Raw genomic sequence first — 22,632 nt, 5'->3', positions numbered from 1 at the left:
GAAAGTCGTTCTTATCTTAAAAGCTTTATAAATTTCATTCTATGTAAAATATTGTTGTATTATAAATGTGTGTATCTGCTTTTGACGAAGCACTTTTTAAACGAAAACTCTTGTAATTCAACTAGTTGGTTAAATACCTTGAGTGACTAAGTCTTTGGTCAGAATACCCGAGAAGTCATTGACGGATAATATTTGAGTTGATTTCCTTGAGGGACTTAGGTTATTCATGATCTTTGAGAAGGCATTTACGGGTAGTCTTTGCGGTTGCAATCAAATAATTGATTAGTGGATTAAGTCCTTGTTGATAAGGCAAAATCACCTTGGTGGGTGGATTGGAGGTAACCTAGTTAACGCTGAAACAGGATAAAATACTTGTGTTCTTTATCATTGTTAACTTTGTGTTGTTTGTATTTAGGTTCATGAAATAAGCTTTAAATATAGAAGCCCAATTCAAAACCCTCTTTCTTGTGTTTCATTGAACCTTCAATTGGCTTATGAGCTCCAGTTCTGGTTTTGATTATTATGAAACACTTAATTATGTCCTCCTGCAATTAAAGATCCAGTAATTGGAATACAATGGCACAATTTCCTCCTGCAAATATCAATAATGATAAAAAAATCATTTTTCTGCTAAACCACCAGTCTTCGATGGTGATAAGTTTGACTATTTAAAGGATATAACTGAAAGTTTCTTCCTTGGATTTGATGTGGATCTATGGGATATGGTAACAGATGGTTAAACCCATCATCTAAATGCAAATGGTGTCAAACTTGAAAGAAGTGTTATGAGTTATCAATAGAAAAAGGATAATAAAAATTATCACAAATAAATAATCATTATGTTGAATGCTATCTCATACGCTGAGTATGAAAAGATAACAAATAGAGACTCTCCAAAGTCTATATGTGATTCTCTGAGAATGATTCATGAAGGAAACAAGCAACTCAAAGAAACCAAGGCTCTTGCCGTGATTCAAAAATATGAATCCTTCAAGATGGAAGATGATGAAACTATTGAGAGTATGTTCTCAAGGTTTTAAACTCTCGTAGTAGGGATGGAAGTTCTATACAAAGGCTACACAACTGCATACCATGTAAAAAAGATCATCAGAAGTCTTCCAAAGAAATGAAGGTCAATGGTGACTGCACTAAAGGTGTCAAAGAATCTCAACAGTACAACTATGGAAGAACTTATAAGTTATTTAAGAAGTCATAAAATATAGTTTGAAAAAGATGAACCTCTAAAGAAAAGAAAATTTGTTTATTTGAAATCTAAAAGCAAGTTTGAAAAGACTAAGGCTTTCAAGCAGAAGAGGAAGATTCTGAAGAAAATTCCAAAGAAAATTCTGATGATGAAGATGAAGATGAAGTGTCTCTGCTGTTTAAAAGAATTAATCATCTCTGGAAGCAAAAAAAAAATTTTCATAGGCCACAAAAGATCAGATGAGCATTCTAAGTCAACATCAGAGTAGAAGAAATTTGGAGCTGAAAAAGAGGTTATTTGCTTCGAATGCAAAGAGCCTGGCCATTTCAAAAACAAGCGTCGTAGACTCAACAAAGAAAGACTAAAGAGGAAGATTTTCAAAAATAAGAAGAAATGTGAGCTGCTAACATGGGATGACTCTGACTCTTCATATAATGAGTATAAAGAAAAGCAAGCAAATATGGTGCTGATGGCCAAGACGAAAACAAGTAACTCTAAGTCAGAACTAGAATAAGACACTGAAGAGGTATTTTCCCTTTTATCTCATTCTGATATTGAAACTTCCTTAGTTGAGATTCTTGAAAAGAATCAATATCTTCATAAAAGATACAAGTTTCTAAAACATATTCTTGTAACTCATTCTGAAGCACATAATGAGCTAATAAAAGAAAACACTACTTTAAAATAAAAAATTAATTGCTTTGAAAAATGAAAACTCTATTGCTTAAAAGCAAGAGTAATATTTTAGAAAAAGAAATTCTCATTAATGCTCCTATGAATTCATAATATGCTTCAATGAAGTATGAAACCTCATTCAAAATTTTCTACCAACACACAGATAGAAGGAAGATGACTTTCATGATCTATGGAGTTAGTGGTAATGGAAAAAAATTTCTGGGTTACATTAAACCAAATGTTTGACCCTAAACATGTAGATGATATTGTGATTAAACCATCTCCCTTATACTCTCACTTCATCTCTGGTCAAATACATGACACTGATTATGTTCAAAGACCCTTGGTTGATAAAACTTTTAGAAAAATTAACCACAAAGGATCCAAAAGATATGGGTACCTAAAGATAAGATAATATATGCTGCAAATATCCTTAGCAGTCAAGTCAAAACACCAATCATGGTATTTGGACTCTGGATACTCACGACGCATGAAAGAATGCATATGTTCCAAAGTTGAAAACTTAAGTCTGGAAATATTATTTTAATACAAAATCATTATCGTCTATGCTACACTACAAAATAGGACTGTATGCAAGTACTGACTTTTTCAATACGTCCAAACCTTCTTCTCATTGTTGCTAGCACCACTCTACTACTGTGCATCAAACGTCTTCTTGCAACTATGGTTTGTGAATTTGCAACTTAAATTCTTCATCTATATAAAGGGAACCGTGAAGCAATGGAAAAAGAAGATCAACTGTGGAGAACTGTGCAAAAAAGATACACAACAAGAAAATAAAAAAAAAGCTAAAGAACTACAATGTTCAGATTAAGAGATAAAACACTGAGAACAGAAAGTTGAGCAACTACACAAAGAAGAACGTCATTCTTAATCTTGAAAGCTTTATAAATTTCATTCTATATAAATATTGTTGTGTTATAACCGTGTGTATCAGTTTTTGAAATTTTAACTAGTTGGTTAAATACCTTAAGTGACTAAGTGTTTAGTCAGAATACTTGAGAAGTCATTGACGGGTAGTTTTTGAGTTGATTTCCTTGAGGGACCAAGGTTAGTCAGGATCCTTAAGAAGACATTAAGGGGTAGTCTTTGCGGTTGTAATAAAAGAATTTATTAGTAGATGAAGTCCTTGTTGATGAGGAGAAATCACTTTGGTGGGTGGACAGGAGGTAGCCTAGTTAACAGTGAACCAGGATAAAATACATGTGTTTTTTTTATCATTGCTAGCTTTGTGCTGTTTGTATTTGGGTTCACAAAAAAGCTTTAAATCTAGAAACCCAATTCAAACCTTCCGTTCTTGTGTTTCTTTGAACCTTCACTAACATCTCACGTTGATCCAAGCGGGAGCAGATTTAACCGCCTGTAGTATATAAGTTATTCCATGTGCCACACTATTAAAAGATACTTTTTCACTCACTCCTGCAAAGTTACATCTCTTTGACTTTATTGACATGATATTTAAGTGCTAACTTTGTAGGTGCATCCCAACTCCACCTCGTTAGATGCCAAGCACTCATGCATGCCAGAAGAGCTCTACATCTACACGTCACTAATATCTGTTCAACTCTAAAGATTCCTCATTATCTCAAATATGATACGATGTTATTGAATAGGTCTAAATGTCTTTTTTAACAATATCAACTTATGCCATCAAAAAAAAAAAAACAATATCAACTTAACTCAATATATTTTAAAATATGTATGAGTCAGTTTTACCTGCACCATCATTATTCAATTTTACCCAATCTAACAGAAGAGACGACCAACTGATAATAGATTGAATCTTAGGAACTTTTTGAATGTATCTCAAACTAGTTATGGCATGATCATAATTTTAACTTGCATACTTATGTGCTCCAAAGATAAAGACGAACCACTAAAATCCGAATGAATATCTTTATTCCTCCAATTCCATAATGCATGACATGTCATTGCTCAATACTCTTTCCAACGATAATCCAAAATGCATGACAATATCAATGTTTATTTATATATTATACTATAAACACACACACACTTACATTTCTTATCTGTTCCATCGAAATTAAACATATTCAAAACTAAAATTTTATACACTACACAAGATCTCATTAGCATTTGATAGAGATCATCAAGTGAATATATTGATATAAAAGAGACTCCACACTAAGAGTTTGCAAGTAATACCAAAAAATAATGATTAGAAATATGAAAATTTTGCAAGATATTATGGATACAAAATGACAATCAAAAGAGGAGGTTACTTTATATTTACATAATCGCAAATTAGTCTTTATATATTATTCGCCATATCTAAAAAATCAAGAGAAGGTTTTAACAATATAAACTACCATGAATGAAATTGATTACAAATTTGAAGGCAGTTCCTTTTAGTTTTGCATAAGATACACGAATTCATTATATTTTTATTTTTGATTTAAAAGTCATACACAAATGTGCATCCTCTTAGATTTTGTTTGGTAAAAATAGCGGTTGACTGATAAGTTAGTTGATAGTTAATAGTTTATTATTGATGGCTTATGGCTCATAACTTTTAGCTTATAGCTGATAAAATAATTGAAGTTTTTGGTAAAATTAGTGGTTCAACTAACTGATTAATTAAAATGACATAAAAGATATTTAATCCATAATTATTTTATTTTAAATTAAAATAAATTATAGAGGTTAAAATAATAAGAGTAAAAATTGAAGAAAAAAATGATAAGTTATAAGCTATAAGTTATAAGCAAAAATGTTATTTAAAATAGAGTCTTAAAAATAAGCTATAAACTAGTAAAATAAGCTATAAACTTATGATAAAAAAACTGTTACCAAACAGATATTTTATCATCATATGAATTTATAAGCTATAAGATATAAACTACAAACTCAAAAGATAACATGCCAAACAGAGTTTAATATCTGAAGAATGAGAATCTATTATATTTTTTGTATACACCTATATATTTGTAACGATTTAATTGAATTAACATGCTAAACAAAATTTATACTGTTAATATATAAAAATAATCTCTATTGTGAAAGATTCAATTCTTGAATATTGTTGTGACTCATCGTAATTATTTAATCATTATGGCTAAAATTTTTAAAACTTAAATAACTAGTTTTACTAAAAATTGAATAAGAATAATTTCCTTCATTTTGATATTCCGTGAAAATTTGAAGTACATTGCAATTAAAAAATAAATAAAGTATAGAGAAACATAAAGACACCATCTAATAAGTAATTCAACTAGATAAGAAGTTTATGTGTAGAATTTATAGGTCTTAGCTTCAAGTATAATACTTCTCAATGCTCCAATTGGTGCTAAGACAATTATACATAGACCAAGCACAATACATATCTGTAATAAATAGTGTAAAGAAAATACATTAATACATACTTGAAAAATAATAAATCATTAAAAAAAACTAAAGGAAAAAAACCAAATTAAAAAATACCTACCCAATTAGTCCACCAAGACAAGCTGGATATCTTAAGTTTATAGATTTTAAGCCATATAATACATGGAAGCTGAAAATTTAATAAAAACAAAAGGTTAAACAAAACTATTATAATAATAATGCCAAGAAAATTTATTTATTTTCACAAATTTGTATGGCTTACAAAGTATGTTGTTGGAGTAACAGCAAATCCTCCAAAAAATCCTAGTAATCCACCAAAAAATGGGAAGGTAATAGCAACGAACATTGTGAGTGCTGAAAAATTGATATATCAACGTCATTAGTTTTAAATAATAAATATAACATGTCAATAAAGTTTTAAATATACTAACACACACTTAAGTATAACATTAAGAATTCTATAATACCAACATATTATTTTTTACTCACCTGTCATTGACAACATAATTCCAACATGCCAAAATTTTCCATTATAAAGTTAAGATATATAATAATTTATTACACTTACCTACATATACATTACGCACAATAAAACGGAGGATTGTACTTGGTTTGAATTTCAATTTCTTCACCAACACACTTTCAAGCATGTCAAACATTGGCATTGCAAAAACCTACACCAACAATAAAAAAATAAAATTAATCCTGAGATTATAGTTGTTACTCTAATATATTTTATAAAAAAATTTAATTGCAATAAAAATGTTTTTTATTATATAAGAAATGAATTTTACCTGATAACTTCCGATTACATGTAAAACAACGAATATGTTTGCCGTTGCAATAAGCCATGATGGTTTCTCTAAAGATATGAGAATGTTATCCTTAACCTCATTACCAAACACCCAATAACCAATAATCGCAACAGGCCAATAGCACAAAGCGACAATAATGTAGGCAAAAACAACTCCTCTCCACATTGGAACCTTAGATGGTTTTTCTGGCGTTGATGGAATTGTTGCTTGGATTTCCAACACCACACTGTGTCCTGCATAAGCAAAAGCAACAGATCCAAGTGCATTAAAGAAATTAAAGACTAAGTTTGCAGTAGTTGTAGCCGTGTTACTATATTGTACATTTTCTTGTACTCCCTTATGTGCACTAGCAGTCCACGCAATTGCAGAGTAACTGTTATGAAACACAAACATGAAATATTTAAATTAATGAATTTCATTCCATATTTAACTTGAAAAGTGTAGGTTGGATAATAGCAGTCATAACAATAAAAAAAACTAACACCCATACTTTTACCCAACATTGAAATTGCAATTGATTGATTTTCTTTTATAATGTGAATTAAATTGTAATTAAGTTATTGAGTTGAAGCTCATTAGGTTGCCCTCTTTGTATAATTTATATATTGATCCATTTGTTTATAGTATTGTATATATGGTTATGTGTCATCAGATTGTAGAGAAAAAATAACAACAAATTGACATAAGAAAATATATTACAATAATATCATACTCATGAATTGATAATGATACTTTTGAGTTCGAGAGTATATCATATGAAAATGAATTTATTATTAAATCCTAATGCTTTATTTGGAGACTCAAAGGAGAATTTATTTTTTTTCATAAATAAAAACAACAAATAAATATATATAACTTTAAATGTTTTAATCACTATAATCGTGGATTTTACCATTAAATTGGCCATAATGTTTTTAATGTAATAAAATTTAAATAAACATTTATTTCCCTCTAAATTCTCACGATTTGAAGAGAAAATGGTATAAAGATATATGTTGCTCCCCTCCTTACCTCTTAAAAAATGAATAAAATATAATAAGTTTAAAGTATTCCATCCATTTACTTCCACAATCCCCAACTTAACATACCATATGTCATAACAATTATTGTTTTCATTAAGAGTTGAACCAAGAAAAATGTTACCTTAGGCAAGATTAAAGTGCTCCATTTAATATGGGTGGGTTGGATCTAACTCATCCCTAAAAATTAGCATGTAAGGTGAGGATTACTCCGACTTATAAACAAAACATAAGCCATATTTCTAAGCAACGTGGGACTAAATCCACTCCTCCAAACTCGACGCAATAAGGGTGTTAGAGGCTACAATGAAGGAAACCCAACTTCTAAAATTTAGGCAACTAGGGGCGAACCTTAAAATGAATACTCTCCTACGATATCCAGAAAATTAAAGAGTTGTCAAGCTCGAGTATCATTCACCCTCATTTGATATCAAAGGAAAGATAAAGTTCACCAACTTTGAATTGAAGGCGAATACAGATTTATAAATTATGTGGAGTACTTTTTCGTTGTTATGCAACAAAGAGTTCGATTGAAGTAGATGCGAAGATTGAAAAATCCAATGAAGATATTATCAATATTTTGCAACGTCCTTAACTACCCATTTATAACGATATGAAAGATTAAATTTATGTTAACGACTATCTATATAATGTTAAGTGTTTTAATTTAATGTCAAGTTGTTGTGGTTTCTAGATCTTGCTCATACCGTCTCTGTTTCTGTTTTGTAGTATCAGTGAAAGTTTTGGATATCCATCTACGAAATATAGCACATACACATTCGAAGATGCATCTCTGGACTAAAATTAAGTATAATAGGTGTGATTTACTCGTTTGTGCTCAGTTTTGTGGGAAATGGATGCGTCCGAAGATGCATCTCTGAATTAAAGAGACATTTTTGGGTTTTCACAAAGGGTTTGTAAGAAGCTATAGAGGTGGGAAAAGAAATTTCCCTTAATAAATCCTATAGGTAGTCCATTATGTGGCCTAACTCTCAAATCAAGCACCAACGGTAAGAACTTAAGAACATGGAGAGAGACAAATCCAAAAGGGTAATCTATTAGATTGGAGAACCACATCACTTAAGTATCATATTTAGTATTTTATCTTCTCAAATGTGGGACTTATAACCAGGGGTAGCAAACGGGCATGACCGCCCCATTTAGACCCGCCCCACAAAAGCCCGCAAAAAAATGGGGCGGGACGGGGCGGTCATAATTGAGGGTGCAGGCCTAAAATATTGTCCCGCCCCGTAAAAAGTGAAGGCAGGGCGGGTTACGCCTGCGGGCATTGCACTTTTTAAGCAAAAAATACAAAATTTATGTTAATGCACATGCCCGCAAAAGTCCGCATAAAAAACGGGGCGGACAGTCACACTAGAGGGTGAGGGTCTAAAACCTTAGCCCGCCCCGCACAAAAGTGCGGGTAAAATAGACATGCCCAACGAGCCGGGTCCGTTTTGCCACTCTTCTTATAACAATATCAAATCCTTGCAGAATTATTGGGGCAGACACTATTAAGTCACTTATTGAATTATTATAGTTTTATTTTAATATCTATAATATTTATTTTATTAGAACTAATATATGTCATTTGGGGACCATTTAACTTTAGTCCTTTTAATAAAGATAATATAAGGACTAAAATCAATATGACATAATTATTACAATGATCAATTTTAACATATCTAAAAATAAAATAAGTTTTATAATGATTATAAAAATAAATTTTATACTTATTTAAAACTAGTATATATTTATAGAGAGAAAATATACTTAAGCTTAAAAATCAATAATATAGAGAAAAGAAAGAAGTTTTTATACCCACAAGACATGACTGCCGCAACAAAAGATACAGCTGAAATGGAGTTGAAGTTGGGTAGATGAGACAATACAAACTGAGCAGAGGCAAATATCATTATAAAAAAGGTGAGTCTAATCTTTTTGCAACTTGGACACACTATATCATGAAACTTCTTTAATGATTGACCCCCAGTGACCATGTAGACAATGTTTCCACCAACCATTACTATAATTTGTTGAGGCACCACAATATAAAGACCTAACTTTTTTCCAAAAGCATGTTGACCCAATTCATGGTATCGATCCAAACGTTTTCCTGGAACAATTTCATGCATTTCAACCATTTGCCATAATGTGTATAGTGTGATAATCCAAGAAAGGATAAGTAAAGTTACACCTGGACCCCTGAAAAGATTAAATGAGTTATTAACGGATTTATGAGACATTTTCCTTATGAGTTAGTTACAATTCCCTTAAAAGTTAGTTAGAGTTTGTTTAAATGTCGTTAATTTAATTTCATTAATATATATTAAGATTCAGTTGCATATACTATCTTAAAAGTTAGTTAGAACATTCATTATCAAGTTAACAACCAATTAATTTGATGCATTTTAACCCTCTATGCAACTTTTGTTTCTTCAACTCCCTTAAAATTATAGTTTTTTAATTCATTATTTATGTAAATATAATTCATTTAATATATTGACTATCTATCTCTTCTCACTTTGGATGGGGATGGCAATTCCCGGAACCTTGGAGTAGCGTTGCCCTAGATAACTCTTCTTCATCATCACTACTATGGAGTGCTTTCAAGCATTCGGCATGTTTCCAGAAGATAAGTATATCATCCCAACTCGAGCAAAGGCGCCCTATCCAACCAAACAAACAAGACTTTCTTGGAAGCTCTTGGAAATGTCTACAACATTCCAGCAAATCAACTTCCAGTCCCATGTGTTAAACGAGATATACTCTCCATTTCCATCCATGAAGATGAATATCTGCTAGGTCTGAACTCTTGCAAACACAACCTTCATGGAATAATCTTATGGCCCAAAGGTTCTTCACCACTAACTTCTTTAAGTTTACGTAATAAACTAGTAATTCTATGGCATTCCATTGCAAAATTGGTTATTAGTAGGCATGGAAACATAACCTGTATCCACGGATAACCACCCGAACCCACACCGAATTTGACGGGGAAAACTCGTTTTGATTGGGTTTGGGTTTTCTCCAATTATAAAATATGGGGACGATTTGGGTAATCGGTACACTAAAACCTACCCCAAACCCTCCCCCAAAACTCCCCCTTTTATATTTTTATGTACTTTATTATTTAGTTTTGATAATTTTAAATATTAAGTATGTGTCAATTTTGATATTTTGACTTGTATTTATTATTTAAAATATTTGAAAGGTATGAATGTAATTTTATTGAGATTATTTTGTTTTATTATTTGTAATGTAATTTGATTTAGAAAAAATTTAATAGTTTTATCAAAAAAATTGATTTCACTAAATGGATTGTGGCGGAGCGGGGATACCCGAACCCGTTAGGGATATGTTTTATTTTATTTCCCCATCTCCGATGGGGATTGAGGCGGGGAACATGGATTTTTTAGGGATTCGAATTCGGGTTTAGGGAGGTAAGAATCGTCCCAACCCGCCCCGTTGCCATACAAAGGTATCACATCTCTTGGGAAATGTTTCTTTGAATTAGTTATCCTTCTCAAGTTTAGAAGATGTTCACAGGGTTAGGGCAATGACTTCTTGGAACTTAAATCCCGGAGTGTTGAAATTATTCCGTTGGGCAAAACACATTATTCCAAAAAATATCAACCAAACCTTTGCACGAGTTCGGGTGAGGAAACACAATCCCTCTCAAGCTTACTATAAACCCAAAATCATATCTGCAATTTTTAATTAGCAACATTAGAACTCTAATATGTCTAAATTCTACCTAAATTTTTAGAAACATTGAAACTCCAATATGTCTAAATTTTATAGTCTAATGAATTCTATCTATTGTGTAGCTTTTGCTAAATAGGTTCTGACTCTAGTAAGAAGGCGTGTGACGTCATCATGTTATGAACTCAACAATCTGGAAGAATACCTCTGATGTGTTACCTATTGAGATATTCTTTATATAATTTCGTATTTTTAGCAAGGAGCTTTTGTTCGTATCTTGCATTCAACATTTTTGTGTTGCTGTACTTAAACATTGTGTAATCTTCTTGTTAGAAGCATCTCTTTATACATATCTTTGTAATCCACAGTGGTTGATAGATTCCTTGAGGGACTACATTTAGTTAGAATTCTTAAGAAGACAATGGTTGCGGTCATTGTGGTTTGCAATAAGGATCATCAGACTTGTTGAGGTTGTCAGCAGGGTTGATCGGACTTAGTGTGGTTTTCTGCATCTTGACATTAAGGATCAGCTGAATTTGTTGTGGTTGTCAACAAGATTGATCATACTTAGTATGGTCGTGTGTAGCTTGGCGTTAAGGATCATCGAACTTGTTAGACTTGTCATCAAGGTTGATCGGACTTATTGTGGCTGTTTGTAATCTGTTTGGTTATAGTGGATTAAGTCCTTGATGAAAAGAAAAAATCACCTTGGCGGGTAGAATGGAGTAACTTCATTAACAGTGACCCAGGATAAAAATAATTGTGTTCATATATTTTTATTCACTTGTTAGCTTTGTATTTTGAGTTGCAAAAAGATTATATTTGGTGCAACCGAATTCAAACCCCCTTTATTATATTTCTCGCACCTTCACAAGGCTACAAGCACATAAAAAACTGAGTTAAATTGTAGAAAGGATAAAGAATCTCCCATTAAAATAGGAGAGACTAGAGGGGTATGGAAAAAAGGAACTATATTACCGAAAATTAATTCTGGTACAATCATTCTTGCAGATGATTCTAGACAAATTAAGGCTAGAAATACGTTTCGAGTAGATGGGATATTAGAGGTCAAAGAAAAAAAAGATGTTAGCATTGTTGAAAGATTGAAGCTCTGATGATTCAGAGTTTGTTGATGAAACCCAACTCAATGCCATTGAGGATATCATAGAAGACATTCAGAATAAAACCGAAGCTTTCTTAAAAGAATCTTGGACTAACATGTCAGATTCTAAAGACAAAGATGAAGACTCAACAAAAAAAGATGATTATTCAGAGGCAGACTTATATAAGTTTCAAATGGTTCCAACCAGAACAAAAGCTGGTGCAAATAAATTTTCCTTATGAAGTGTTTATTTTGGAATTCTAGGGGATTAGCCAATCCCCCCCCCCCCCCCCCCACAAAATTGGCCTTAAAAATATTATTAAAATCATAAACCCAACTTATGTTTTATGTTTTATTACAAAGCCATGGATGAATCTGGTGAACTTCCCTATGGCTTTTTTGATTGGTCTTAACCTTAAAGCATATGCAATAAACTATGGAGATCAAATTTCTCCAAATATTTGGTACATTTGTAAGAAGTCCCTTTATCCTCAATTCAACTTCATTTCAGATAAATATGTATCTTTTTTATGACATTAAAATTGGCATATCAGCCATTTATTCTTCGACTTGCTATGTTACTAAAAGAAGGTTGTGAGGTGAGTTTTTCTTATATCACTCTTATACATCCATCCCTTGGTGGTTTATTGGATACTTCAACTTAATCTTAGGTGATCATGAGCATAATGATAGTTGTCATACCCCAAAATTTTCCCGTCTTATTTCATCTTCAAGGGTTCAAGGCTCAATGGTTAAACTCAAGTCACTCTCTCCTAATCAATGGTTCAAATCAGGGTTTTTAACTAAAAAAAGTCAACTCAACTTTGACCGGTCATAACTCTCTCATGGTTTGTCAGAAATTCTCCAACCAAAGCTTATCCTCAAGGAAATTTCATCCTCTACAACTTTGATGTTGGGCCCAAGATCAAGAAATGCACCATTTGGGAGATATAGACAAAAACATTACAGGTCCTCCGAAAAGGTCAACAAAAACACCTTTTGGGTCAAAGCTCATAACTTGAGCATGGAAGCTTCAATTGAGATGAAACCAAACGTGTCATTTGAGGACTCTTTAAGCTTTCTAAAAAGTCCTAGAATGCAATTATATGATTAAAATTGAGGAAGTTATGAATTGCGCAAGTTGGTTGAATTTCAAGAAGTCCATGAAAGAAATATTATCCAATCTTGCAAATTTCCAAAATGGGCTTAAGTTTTGTTGATCCAAAATTGCTTATAAGAGCACTAAGAACCTCCAAATACATCCCCACATTTTTATATTTTTTATTTATATTTATTTGAATTTTAGTCAATTAAAAAGAAAATTAATTAAGTAAAAATATAAAATAAATGGATGAAAGTATATGGCTTTGGTCTTGATCAAATAAAAGCCCAAGAGAGGTCCATTGGTCCAATATAATTGTTCTTGTGATATTATTTTATTTTTATTTGATTTTATTCATTTATATTCAAATAAAAATTAAATAAAATCCTAAAATAACTATATAATGATCATTCCTTTTCTATTAATTCAAAACAAATCTAAATATGATCCAAGGGCCAAGAATGAATGGAGAATGTGCATGAAATAGATTATTGTTCTAAAATAGAAAGATTTTATACAAAATCTTTTTTTCAATTTTCATGTTAATAGTTGGTTGATTATTTGCCAAAGATTGAACCCTAATGTGATGATATATATATATTCTAAAACATTCATTAGGAGAGGAGGACGAAAAAAGAAGGAGAGGCTAGGGTTTCATGAAGACAAAATCATCAAAGAACTAGGGCACGAAGAATCTCTTAGGGAAGCCACTATCAACTCAAACTAACCACTGCATTCACGTCCAAAAAGGTAAAAGGTTAAGTTTGAATCGTGATTGAAGCTCCATAAACGCATAAGAAGATCTGGACCGGTGGAACAAAGCCATGGTGTGTAAAATAGAAAACACCATTGTTAGGGCATGTTAGAACTTATCGTCGGGATCAAGTTTACAAGGATTTGCAGGCTAAACGAATACCATATTCATGATCAGGGGACAAAATTAAGGCAATCTGGGTTTTTAGATTTTCTGTTTGACTCAATTTCGTAGGTTTTGTATAAGGGCAGAATTTGCTACGATTTTATGTTGCAGGAACCGTGGCTATTTCAAAGCAAAACCGTAGCTAAATTGGGGTGTGCAAGTTGTTGAAGAAGGTGAACAGCGACCACACGCGTGGCACTATCTGGTTTGGCAGTCAAAAGGTTGAATCCCCCCTGAGTGTGTGGCAAGACACCAATGGACAGTCAACAAAAGTCTCTCTTTCTCTCCTCGTACGATTGGCCGTCCGCTACACCCTGGGGCCCACGCATGGAGTCTGGTTTGAATTGATATATTTTCAATTTAATATCAGTATATATTGTTTGCTGAGCATTGCTATGACAACATAATTGCATTAGCTTAGTGGAAGGAGGCGCATGCGTGATAGGCCACAGCGTGGGTTCGACCCTTGCTGGTGGCAAGATTATTTTTTAAATTATTTCCACTATGTGTTTGTCTATAAGTCTAGTACGAATGATCTACGGAACCCCACCATGTACCCTCACATTACAGCCACAGGATCTCCTATGATTCCAATCTAACGTACCAGGATTGCAAGGCTTACCATGGACCTCCCAGGCATGCCACACAAGATTAAAACTAGGTTCTTATTGCATTTTTATTTATTTAGTTTGCATTTTTATTTATTTAATTTATTGTTATTTAGATTAATGATAATTATGTATTATTTATTTTAATTAGGATTAGGATAATCTACTTAGGGTTAGCCTAATAACTAGGATTAGAATATTTTCCCGATTATTTCGATTATATCGATTTAATCTATTTAATTAGTTTTAATTGAAAGGTTATATGCATTAGGGTTTGTCCAATCCCACTGCCCATTTGGCAAAGAACATTAACCCTTAATTAATTCTCTTCTCGACCCGACTAAATCTATTAGTCCCATTAGACAAGAGATAAAAATATACAAAATTTAAAATACATTTTATTTGTTGCCCGCGACGATCGAATCTATCGGTCAGAGTAACCAGCAATACCCCATTAATCCGTTAACTATAATGATCAAACCTATTGGTCATCGCAACTAACGGTGACATATCAAATCAGGGTTGTACGCCCAAACATTCAAAACACACTAAACCACGACACTACAGAAGTTCATCCTTTTCAATCAGGCAACTCAAAATGCCTTTCAAATCACAATTTCTAAAACTACGACAGGCCATTCAAAAAGCCTTCAAACCATAATCAAATTCTAATTCTAAGGCGTACAACCCTGTGCCCGAACTACGTTGACTCTGATTCTCCCTAAGGAGATACGTAGGCACTTGGATAACCAAGGCGAGTCCCCTTCCCTAAAACCTCCATTCAGTTCAAATCTCACATTTCGCCCTTCTCATTTCATTAGCTATTAACCTCTATAATTTTGCCATAAACCTTCATCTTAGATCAAACCTTAGGAAAGGGTTGAGGGTGCCTAACACCTTCCCTCGACCTGATTATAATAATCTTACCCCGATCTCTAATCTGCATAGGGTTTCCTATTCGCCCTTCAGAATAGGTGGCGACTCTAAAAGTCTAATTTTTAGGGCAGGTTGCTACAATAGCCATAGTCCTAATAGATATCATATGAATGACTTCAAGGTTTGTTCATATCAAAATAATCTGGAGGATATTCCTACAAGAGCTCAACTTTCACTTGGTCTAATGATAGGTCTATGAGAGATTTTGTGGAAATAAAGGTTGATAGGTTTTCTGTAATCAATTACAACTAACTTTTAGCTATAAATTGATTGTATCTACTTTTCCAAGCCTGAAGTCTGACCATCACTCTATCCTACTGAGACATCTTTCACTCCTCTAAGGCTCTTATACCAATTCAAAATGTTAAGCTTATGGACCTTGCTTGATAGTTGCAAAGATTTTTAATTACCAATTGCTAGAATAATCATGTTGTGGGAAGTCTAATGTAAATCCTTTATAAGAAGCTCTAAATTTTAAAGGAAAATCTCCAAAATTAGAACACAGAGGTTTTTGCCAACATTCACACCTTAGTTAAAGAATCTATTAAGAAGCTTGGAAAAATACATGATCAGATCAATCTATATGGTCCAAATCATAGTATTAGAGAACAAGAGAAGATGGATTAAAGTGATATTGAGAAATGCCATGAAAAGGAAGATTTATTCTGGTTTGAAAAGGCAAAGTTAAAACGACATCTTAATGGAGATAGGAACACTTAATTATTTCATAGAATGGCAAAAATTAAGAGTTCCAGAAACATCATTCCTTACTTCAAAGGTGGAGAAAAAGTTTTAAATGATACGAATGACATGGCCACACATGTTGTTAACTACTTCATTAACATCTTGTGTCTAGCAAATAACCATATGGATTCAAATCTAGCAGTTGAGTGTCATACCCTAATTTTTGACCCCCCTGAGATGACATATCTTCAGGATTTTTCATCAGGTCAAGACAAGTACCCAGAGCAGTCATTTCTCCATCTGATACCTAATCAAGGATGCACAAAGACAAGAAAGCTCAGGCAAAGGATCAATCAATACAAAGATTAGCCTCTAATACAATCATGGAGCTCAAAAACTTCACTTTTCTCATCTATGATTGATTAGACATCCAGTCATATGAGTACAGGCTTACTCAGGTCACCAGACTAGGGTTTTGAGCCTATCAAGGACTAAAATCAGGGATCACATTTGGGAAACCCTAAAAAGCCCCAGAGGGTCATTCAAAGACATCAATCTTCTTCAAATAACTCATATTACAAGATCTACTGGACATCACACTTCAATTCAAAGTCTACAGTCATTACTTTCACATGGTCGACAAATTAGGGTTTTGACCTAATTCACCAAGATAGTTGACTTCTGATCAGGGCATGAATCCAAAACTCAAGACATGATTCAAGGATCTCTACTACCTCCATATAATCCATTTATATCATCCATTTGGGGAGAAGATCTTATTTCTACACAAAAGCCCAAAAATTCACTTTGTCAGGAAAAAGTCAACTGTGAAGGATCATCATTGACTTTTAAGGTTTTTGGTCAAAAAATGACTTTCAAAGATCAATATCATCAATATATGGATATCAAAGTCATTTGGCCAAAGAAATTCAAAGAAATTCATCAAGGAGCGAAAAGTCGGGAATTAGGGTTTTTAAAGGCATGGTGAGATCTCAAAATTTCACCTACACAACTCAAAAAACTTCCAACATGAAAGTTGTAGATCTTGCAAAATAAAACAACATCTTACAAGGGAACTTTTTTCAAAAGATCAACCATTTATGAAGTTTTGGAAATTTTGAAGTTTAGGTCATAAACACTTAGAAATTTTTCTAAGTGTTTTAACCTAGTTTTCTTCCAACTTTGGCCTCATTTTTCACAAATTTCCCAAAGGAATCTGAAGAAGACATAAACTAATGATTTGAAGTAGATGTTTAGGGCTTTCCAAATTGTGTTCAACCTTCTCAAAATTCAATTTGAGCTAGGAGTTATGCTTGTTCAAAGTTGGCCTCATAAAGTGAAATTATAGGTCATGTGCAAATTGGAACTTTGCAATTTTGTGCATTTTGCTTCATGAATGGATGCTACACGACCCATAACATGTCTGAAACAATGCCATGCATTCATTTTCACCATGGCATGAAGATTGAAGAAGATTCCCAAAAGCAAGAACATGTGATTATGTAATCATTACTTTTGAGAATTTATGATAAGCAATGATTCACCAATTGGAATCTTCTCCTAAGCCAATAGAAACTTGCTACATATCAGAAATGTTCCCTAAGATCCTGCAAGATCAATGGTTGGGAGAATTGGCTCGAAAATGCATCATTGCATTTTGGAGATTCTTTGAATTTCTTCATGGCTAAGAAACCAAAACTCCCTCACTAAGGAAGCTCACTCCTCTGCAGCTATACTGATCCATTTGCCTATAAATAGAGGCCTCATTCTCATTCAGAAAACACACCAAAGCAACTCAATTACTTGCTTTCTCTTTCTCTCCTCTTGTTCATTGTTTTTCAAAGTTCTTTGGCAAGAAGAATCGTTTTCTTCAAACCAAAGCTCATCTTTGGAAAGTGAGCATTCCAACATCTCAAGGGAGGTCATTTGAGGTGATCCAAGCACCTGGATCACTTCTGTAAGTGGAGGAACACCATTGTTGCTCTCACTTGGAAGCATTTGCAGTTGGAGGTCCATGGAGTAACTCAGGGAGTCTCAGGCCAAACCAATCATTCAGACACACTCCCTAGGTCATAGTGGAGCTAACCAGATGGCTGCAGCTCACCTGTAACTCCAAATTCAACAACCTCCATGTTCACTTGAAGCTGAAATCGAGGGAGGTCCATAGAGCAATTCAGGAGGATTCAAGCTACAATAAGCATCCAGTTAGCATCATTGAGTCTCAGGGAAGCTATTGAGATCATTCATTCAAGCCCAGGTGCTCTCAATCATCCTCACGACCTTCAGTTTCAGAGGTAAGTTTCTGAACTTCACCTCTATAATTTAAGTACTCTTTGTGAAATATCTCGATTCTATCTTGTTCAGCATCATCAGAGGATTGAAAACCCTCTATCATCATTCATTTATCTTTCAGTATAGTCATTTAATTTGATTTTGAAATTTTAGGGTTCTTCACGATTTCTGTTAAATTAATTAGATGTAGTTAATATTAGTTCATGTTAGTTACATATTTAGAATCGTGAGTGAATTTAGAGCAAGTTTCGTGTTTACATCATGGCAAATGATTGAGAAACGAGTGAGTTCAGAAATTCAAAAAATCATGGAGCTTGAGGTTGAAGACGAAGATGGTGGTGGCGCCATTTTTAATTTCTCAGGGGAGGGTTTAAAATATATTTAACTGAAAGCGTTTTATAAACGACTAAACAACTTGCCCTAGTGGCCACACATGCGCCTTTAGTATCATCATGCCACAAGTCTGGGGTTCGAATCCCCCTCGCCCCAGACTTTTTGATTCTTTTATTTTTTAAGGAATTACAACCTGTTTTGAAATATGACCAAGTGGAGGCAACTTACTAACACCAAACGCGCGTTGGCGCAGTGGTGTTATTTTGAGTTGTTGGCTTCAAGGGCGTGGGTTCAAACCATGGTGAGGCCAAAACATTATTTTTTATCACTTATTTACTTCAATTTTCTCACAACTTCATATAATTAATTAACCTATCAAATTAATTTATTTTCACTTCATTTTTTACACACATGCTATTTAATATCTCTATTTTGTGAATAATAAAAAAGATCATAAAAATATTATTTATTTCACATGTTTTTATTAGGTTTAAAATAGTATGTTTTTAGGTGTTTTCTTAAATACTTTAATACATATTTTCACTTTGTTTTAACCTAATCATTTTTGTAAATAAATTTATGATAAAACCCTAATCACTTAGGTCTTAATTAGGCATAAATCTTCATCTTTGCTTTAATTAAGTTGACTTTTGTCAAATCTCAAAACTATTTTCAATCTCTGATAAAATCAAATGATTAGGGTTTTCAAACAACAAAACCTTGTATCATTCCAAATCATTTTTTCAAATTTATTTTTATCACCAGTACTGTAAAGTACTGGGCCTCTAATAGAGTGTAAGTCCCAAAAATCTTCTCTTCTTAGCTTGTTTTTCAAAACTGTATTTTCAAAATCTTCTTTCTGTTTTCAAAACATTCTTCTGGTATTTGAAGGGCATTATTCCCGGTGAAACTCTTCAGATACCTATGTGACCTTTGTCCATCTTCACTTCTTCTGTTTTCAAAAAAACCCTTAACTGTTTATCATATATATATATTCAACTGTTATCAACAAAACAACAAAATTACTGTTGAGGCTCTGTACATACTTCTTCAATGGCCTCCACTCCATCCAGGTTAGGCTTTACAAGCTTTCAATTTACAGTCTTTGTTTAAATTACTGTCAAATATAAACTGTGCATATATTAGTTTAGAACTGCGTTTGAGTATAAACCTTAGGACAGTTAAACTATATATATATTATAGGAATATGACCTAGGATTGAGAATGTCTTCCCGGTGAAGGCTCTTTCCTAATTAGAGATCTGTAGTTCAAACCCCCAAGATGAATTATTCCCGGTGAAACATCTTGGCAAAAACCTTAGAATCCAAATAAATAGGACACATCCACCCAAAGAGGAATTATTCCCGGTGAAACCTCTTACCCATTTGCTTAGAGCCAAAATAAGTTCAAAACCACATAAGCTTTCTCTTGTGCTATAACAAGGACCCTCGATTAGCCTCCTCTTGGGCTTTGTACAAGGACCCACAGGCTTCTTAAAAGCATTTCCGGCTTCCTCTTGAGCTTGTATACAAGGACCCATCAGGTTTCTTATAAACATAGGAACAGGTCTTTAGTCACCTTTTAACCTACCCTGGTGAGTTTCTTCCAATTTAAACCAGACTTTAAAACAAGCTAAGTTTGTCTCAATTTTGCATTGAGTACACTTTTTGGAATGAGAGACATGGACAGTCTCTGTCACCCTTATCTTCATCAATCCTCCTTAGTAGAGTCTAGGATCTATGTTTTGGTCATCCTCAGCATTGAGTCAGCCTTCATCTTGGGCTTTAAACAAAGAGTCTCCACTAGATAATCTTTCTGCCATCCATTTTTCAATCTCAAAATCCCTGGAAAGGGTTAGCCTCCAAAGTCATTTAAAATCAATCCATTCCTTCATTTCAATAAAAAACCCCTGGAAAGGGTTAGCCTCCAACATCTGTTTTAAATGTCAAAACAATAATTTCATTCTCTTAGGAGATAATTTCCCCAAAAGAGTCAAAACACCCCTGGAAAGGGTCAGCCTCCAAAAAACATGATAAAGTCAGTCTTTTAACAGACAAATTCACCAGCTGAGTCAAAATCCCTGGAAAGGGTTAGCTTCCAAAAGAAAAACAGTCTTTTTTAATCTCCAGTATAGTTAAAACCAACAAAAACAGTTAGCCTCAACCTTGGGCTTCATACAAGGCACCCAAACAATAAAACTCCCCTGTCAAGAGTCTCCCCAGTGAGTTCTTCATCACTCAGTAGCCACAACCTTGGGCTTTGTACAAGGCAGATAAACCATATCTTTCATGTGTCAAAGATTCCTAACACTTAGGATCTTTCCCCATATAGTCATACATACTTAATTCATTTAAGAGTCCGCCACAACCTTGGGCTTTGTACAAGGCAGAAAATAATATTTTCCCTAACTAGAGTCATAGTCTAAAAAACCACAATTATCCTCAACAGTCAGCCACAACCTTGGGCTTTGTACAAGGCACACAAATAGAGTCTCCCTAAACAGAGTCAGCCTCAATTCTGGGCTTTGTACAGAACACAAAAATACCCTGTAATTAATCCCCAGTGGAGTCATCTCCCAGAGTCAATAATATTAATTAATCAATCAAAAAGCCTCAAGCTTGGGCCTCATACAAGCCAGCTAAAGTCAAATCTTTCATACAGTAGATAGACATAGCTTATCTCTATAGAGAGATATTTTTACTACTCTACCACATTCAAACAAACAAACATTTCAATTTCAATTTCAATCAAAGTCTCCCATTTAGGACTCTGAAAGACATGCTCTGGCACATCCCCAGACTTGTACACTTTCCCTAATTTGGACGAGCATTTTTCTTTCATTTAAGAGGCATCTGACTGGCATACTTGTACACACAAGTAAGGTCCCCCTCTTGAATGAAATGAATCCAGTTATTCTGTCACTCTTTCAAAAATGTTTGTGGTAGAATAGTACAAATACCTCTCTGTAGAGATAATTTCATGTCTCTTTACTGTAAACAGAGATTTAATTCCAAGCTTCAACCTTGAGCTTCAAGCAAGGCACCAAAAACAATTAATTTCCCTAGTTAGTTCCCCGAACTACATTAAGCTCTGACTTCCACTAGGGATATGTAGGCATGAGGTTCACAAGGAATCTCAGCGAGCTAATAAAATACCAAAAATAGTCAGTCTGTCTATCTGTCTGTCTTTCTTCAATCAATTCAATTCCTTCTCCTAACACAAAGGAGAAACTTTCCCAATCATTAGCAATAAACACAAACACAATGACACAGAGAAGGTTCCTGTAGAGTACTACAGATATGTAGGGTGTTTAAACACTTCCCTATGTATAACCGACCTCCCGGACTCCAGAATTTCTAGTCTAGGTGTAAATCCCCACACTTAGCAAACTCCTAGGGTTTAGTTGAGATCTTTTTTTCCCTTTCCTACTCGTAGGACAAATAAGAAAGTTCGTGTGATATCGTAGGAAGAACTGAAATAAAATTCATCCCACCACGGGCGCATTCTCCTTCCAAATTTCGCGTGAAGGGTTTAGCGTGCCGTCCTCCCAAGTGAAACGGGGAGGTAAAGAAAACGACACCACAAATAGACAAGCTAATTTCGAAGAGAAAGACAAGTAATGTTCTTCGACTAGGATTTGTTTAGAGGGGTTTTCATACTGGCAAAATGATATTACACTAGGACTTATAATATTTTTTTGGAATATCTCGGACAGGAGTTCGACAAAGGCAAATTCAAAATAAGGCTGATAATTCTATTTTGATCTTATCCATTCTTTAAAAGGACGCGTGGAAGCTTGTGAGGGACGAAACACATGCAAACAAGAACATGTCATCCTCTAGAGAAAAGACCGTTCATTACCATTACTATCG

At 33.7% G+C, this 22,632-nt stretch overlaps 1 protein-coding gene across 1 annotated transcript; it reads right to left on the bottom strand.

The window, feature by feature from the left end:
* Positions 1-5,012: 5,012 nt before the first annotated feature.
* Positions 5,013-17,106, bottom strand: LOC131632882 (lysine histidine transporter 1-like). The gene is made up of 6 exons (XM_058903603.1): positions 8,901-17,106; positions 6,040-6,433; positions 5,814-5,919; positions 5,508-5,599; positions 5,346-5,414; positions 5,013-5,244 (listed from the first exon to the last, which is right to left on the bottom strand). Exons 1-6 carry the CDS (start codon positions 9,323-9,325, stop codon positions 5,146-5,148), a joined length of 1,185 nt encoding a protein of 394 aa, XP_058759586.1. The 5' UTR covers positions 9,326-17,106; the 3' UTR covers positions 5,013-5,145.
* Between the last annotated feature and the right edge of the window lie 5,526 nt (positions 17,107-22,632).

Source organism: Vicia villosa, unplaced genomic scaffold (genome assembly GCF_029867415.1).
Source record: "Vicia villosa cultivar HV-30 ecotype Madison, WI unplaced genomic scaffold, Vvil1.0 ctg.001048F_1_1_3, whole genome shotgun sequence".
NCBI lineage: Eukaryota > Viridiplantae > Streptophyta > Magnoliopsida > Fabales > Fabaceae > Vicia > Vicia villosa.
Note: the sequence above shows the minus strand (reverse complement) of the source record. Positions and strands in the feature narration are given on the sequence as shown.

Bases quoted from the DNA above. Each gene is read 5' to 3' on its own strand.
- LOC131632882 (XM_058903603.1), bottom strand. From the start codon at position 9,325: ATGTCTCATAAATCCGTTAATAACTCATTTAATCTTTTCAGGGGTCCA. The intron at 6,434-8,900 runs GTATAAAAACTT...GTTTCATAACAG, and splicing joins GCGGCAGTCATGTCTTGTGG to TTACTCTGCAATTGCGTGGA. The intron at 5,920-6,039 runs GTAAAATTCATT...TTGTTGGTGTAG, and splicing joins ATGTAATCGGAAGTTATCAG to GTTTTTGCAATGCCAATGTT.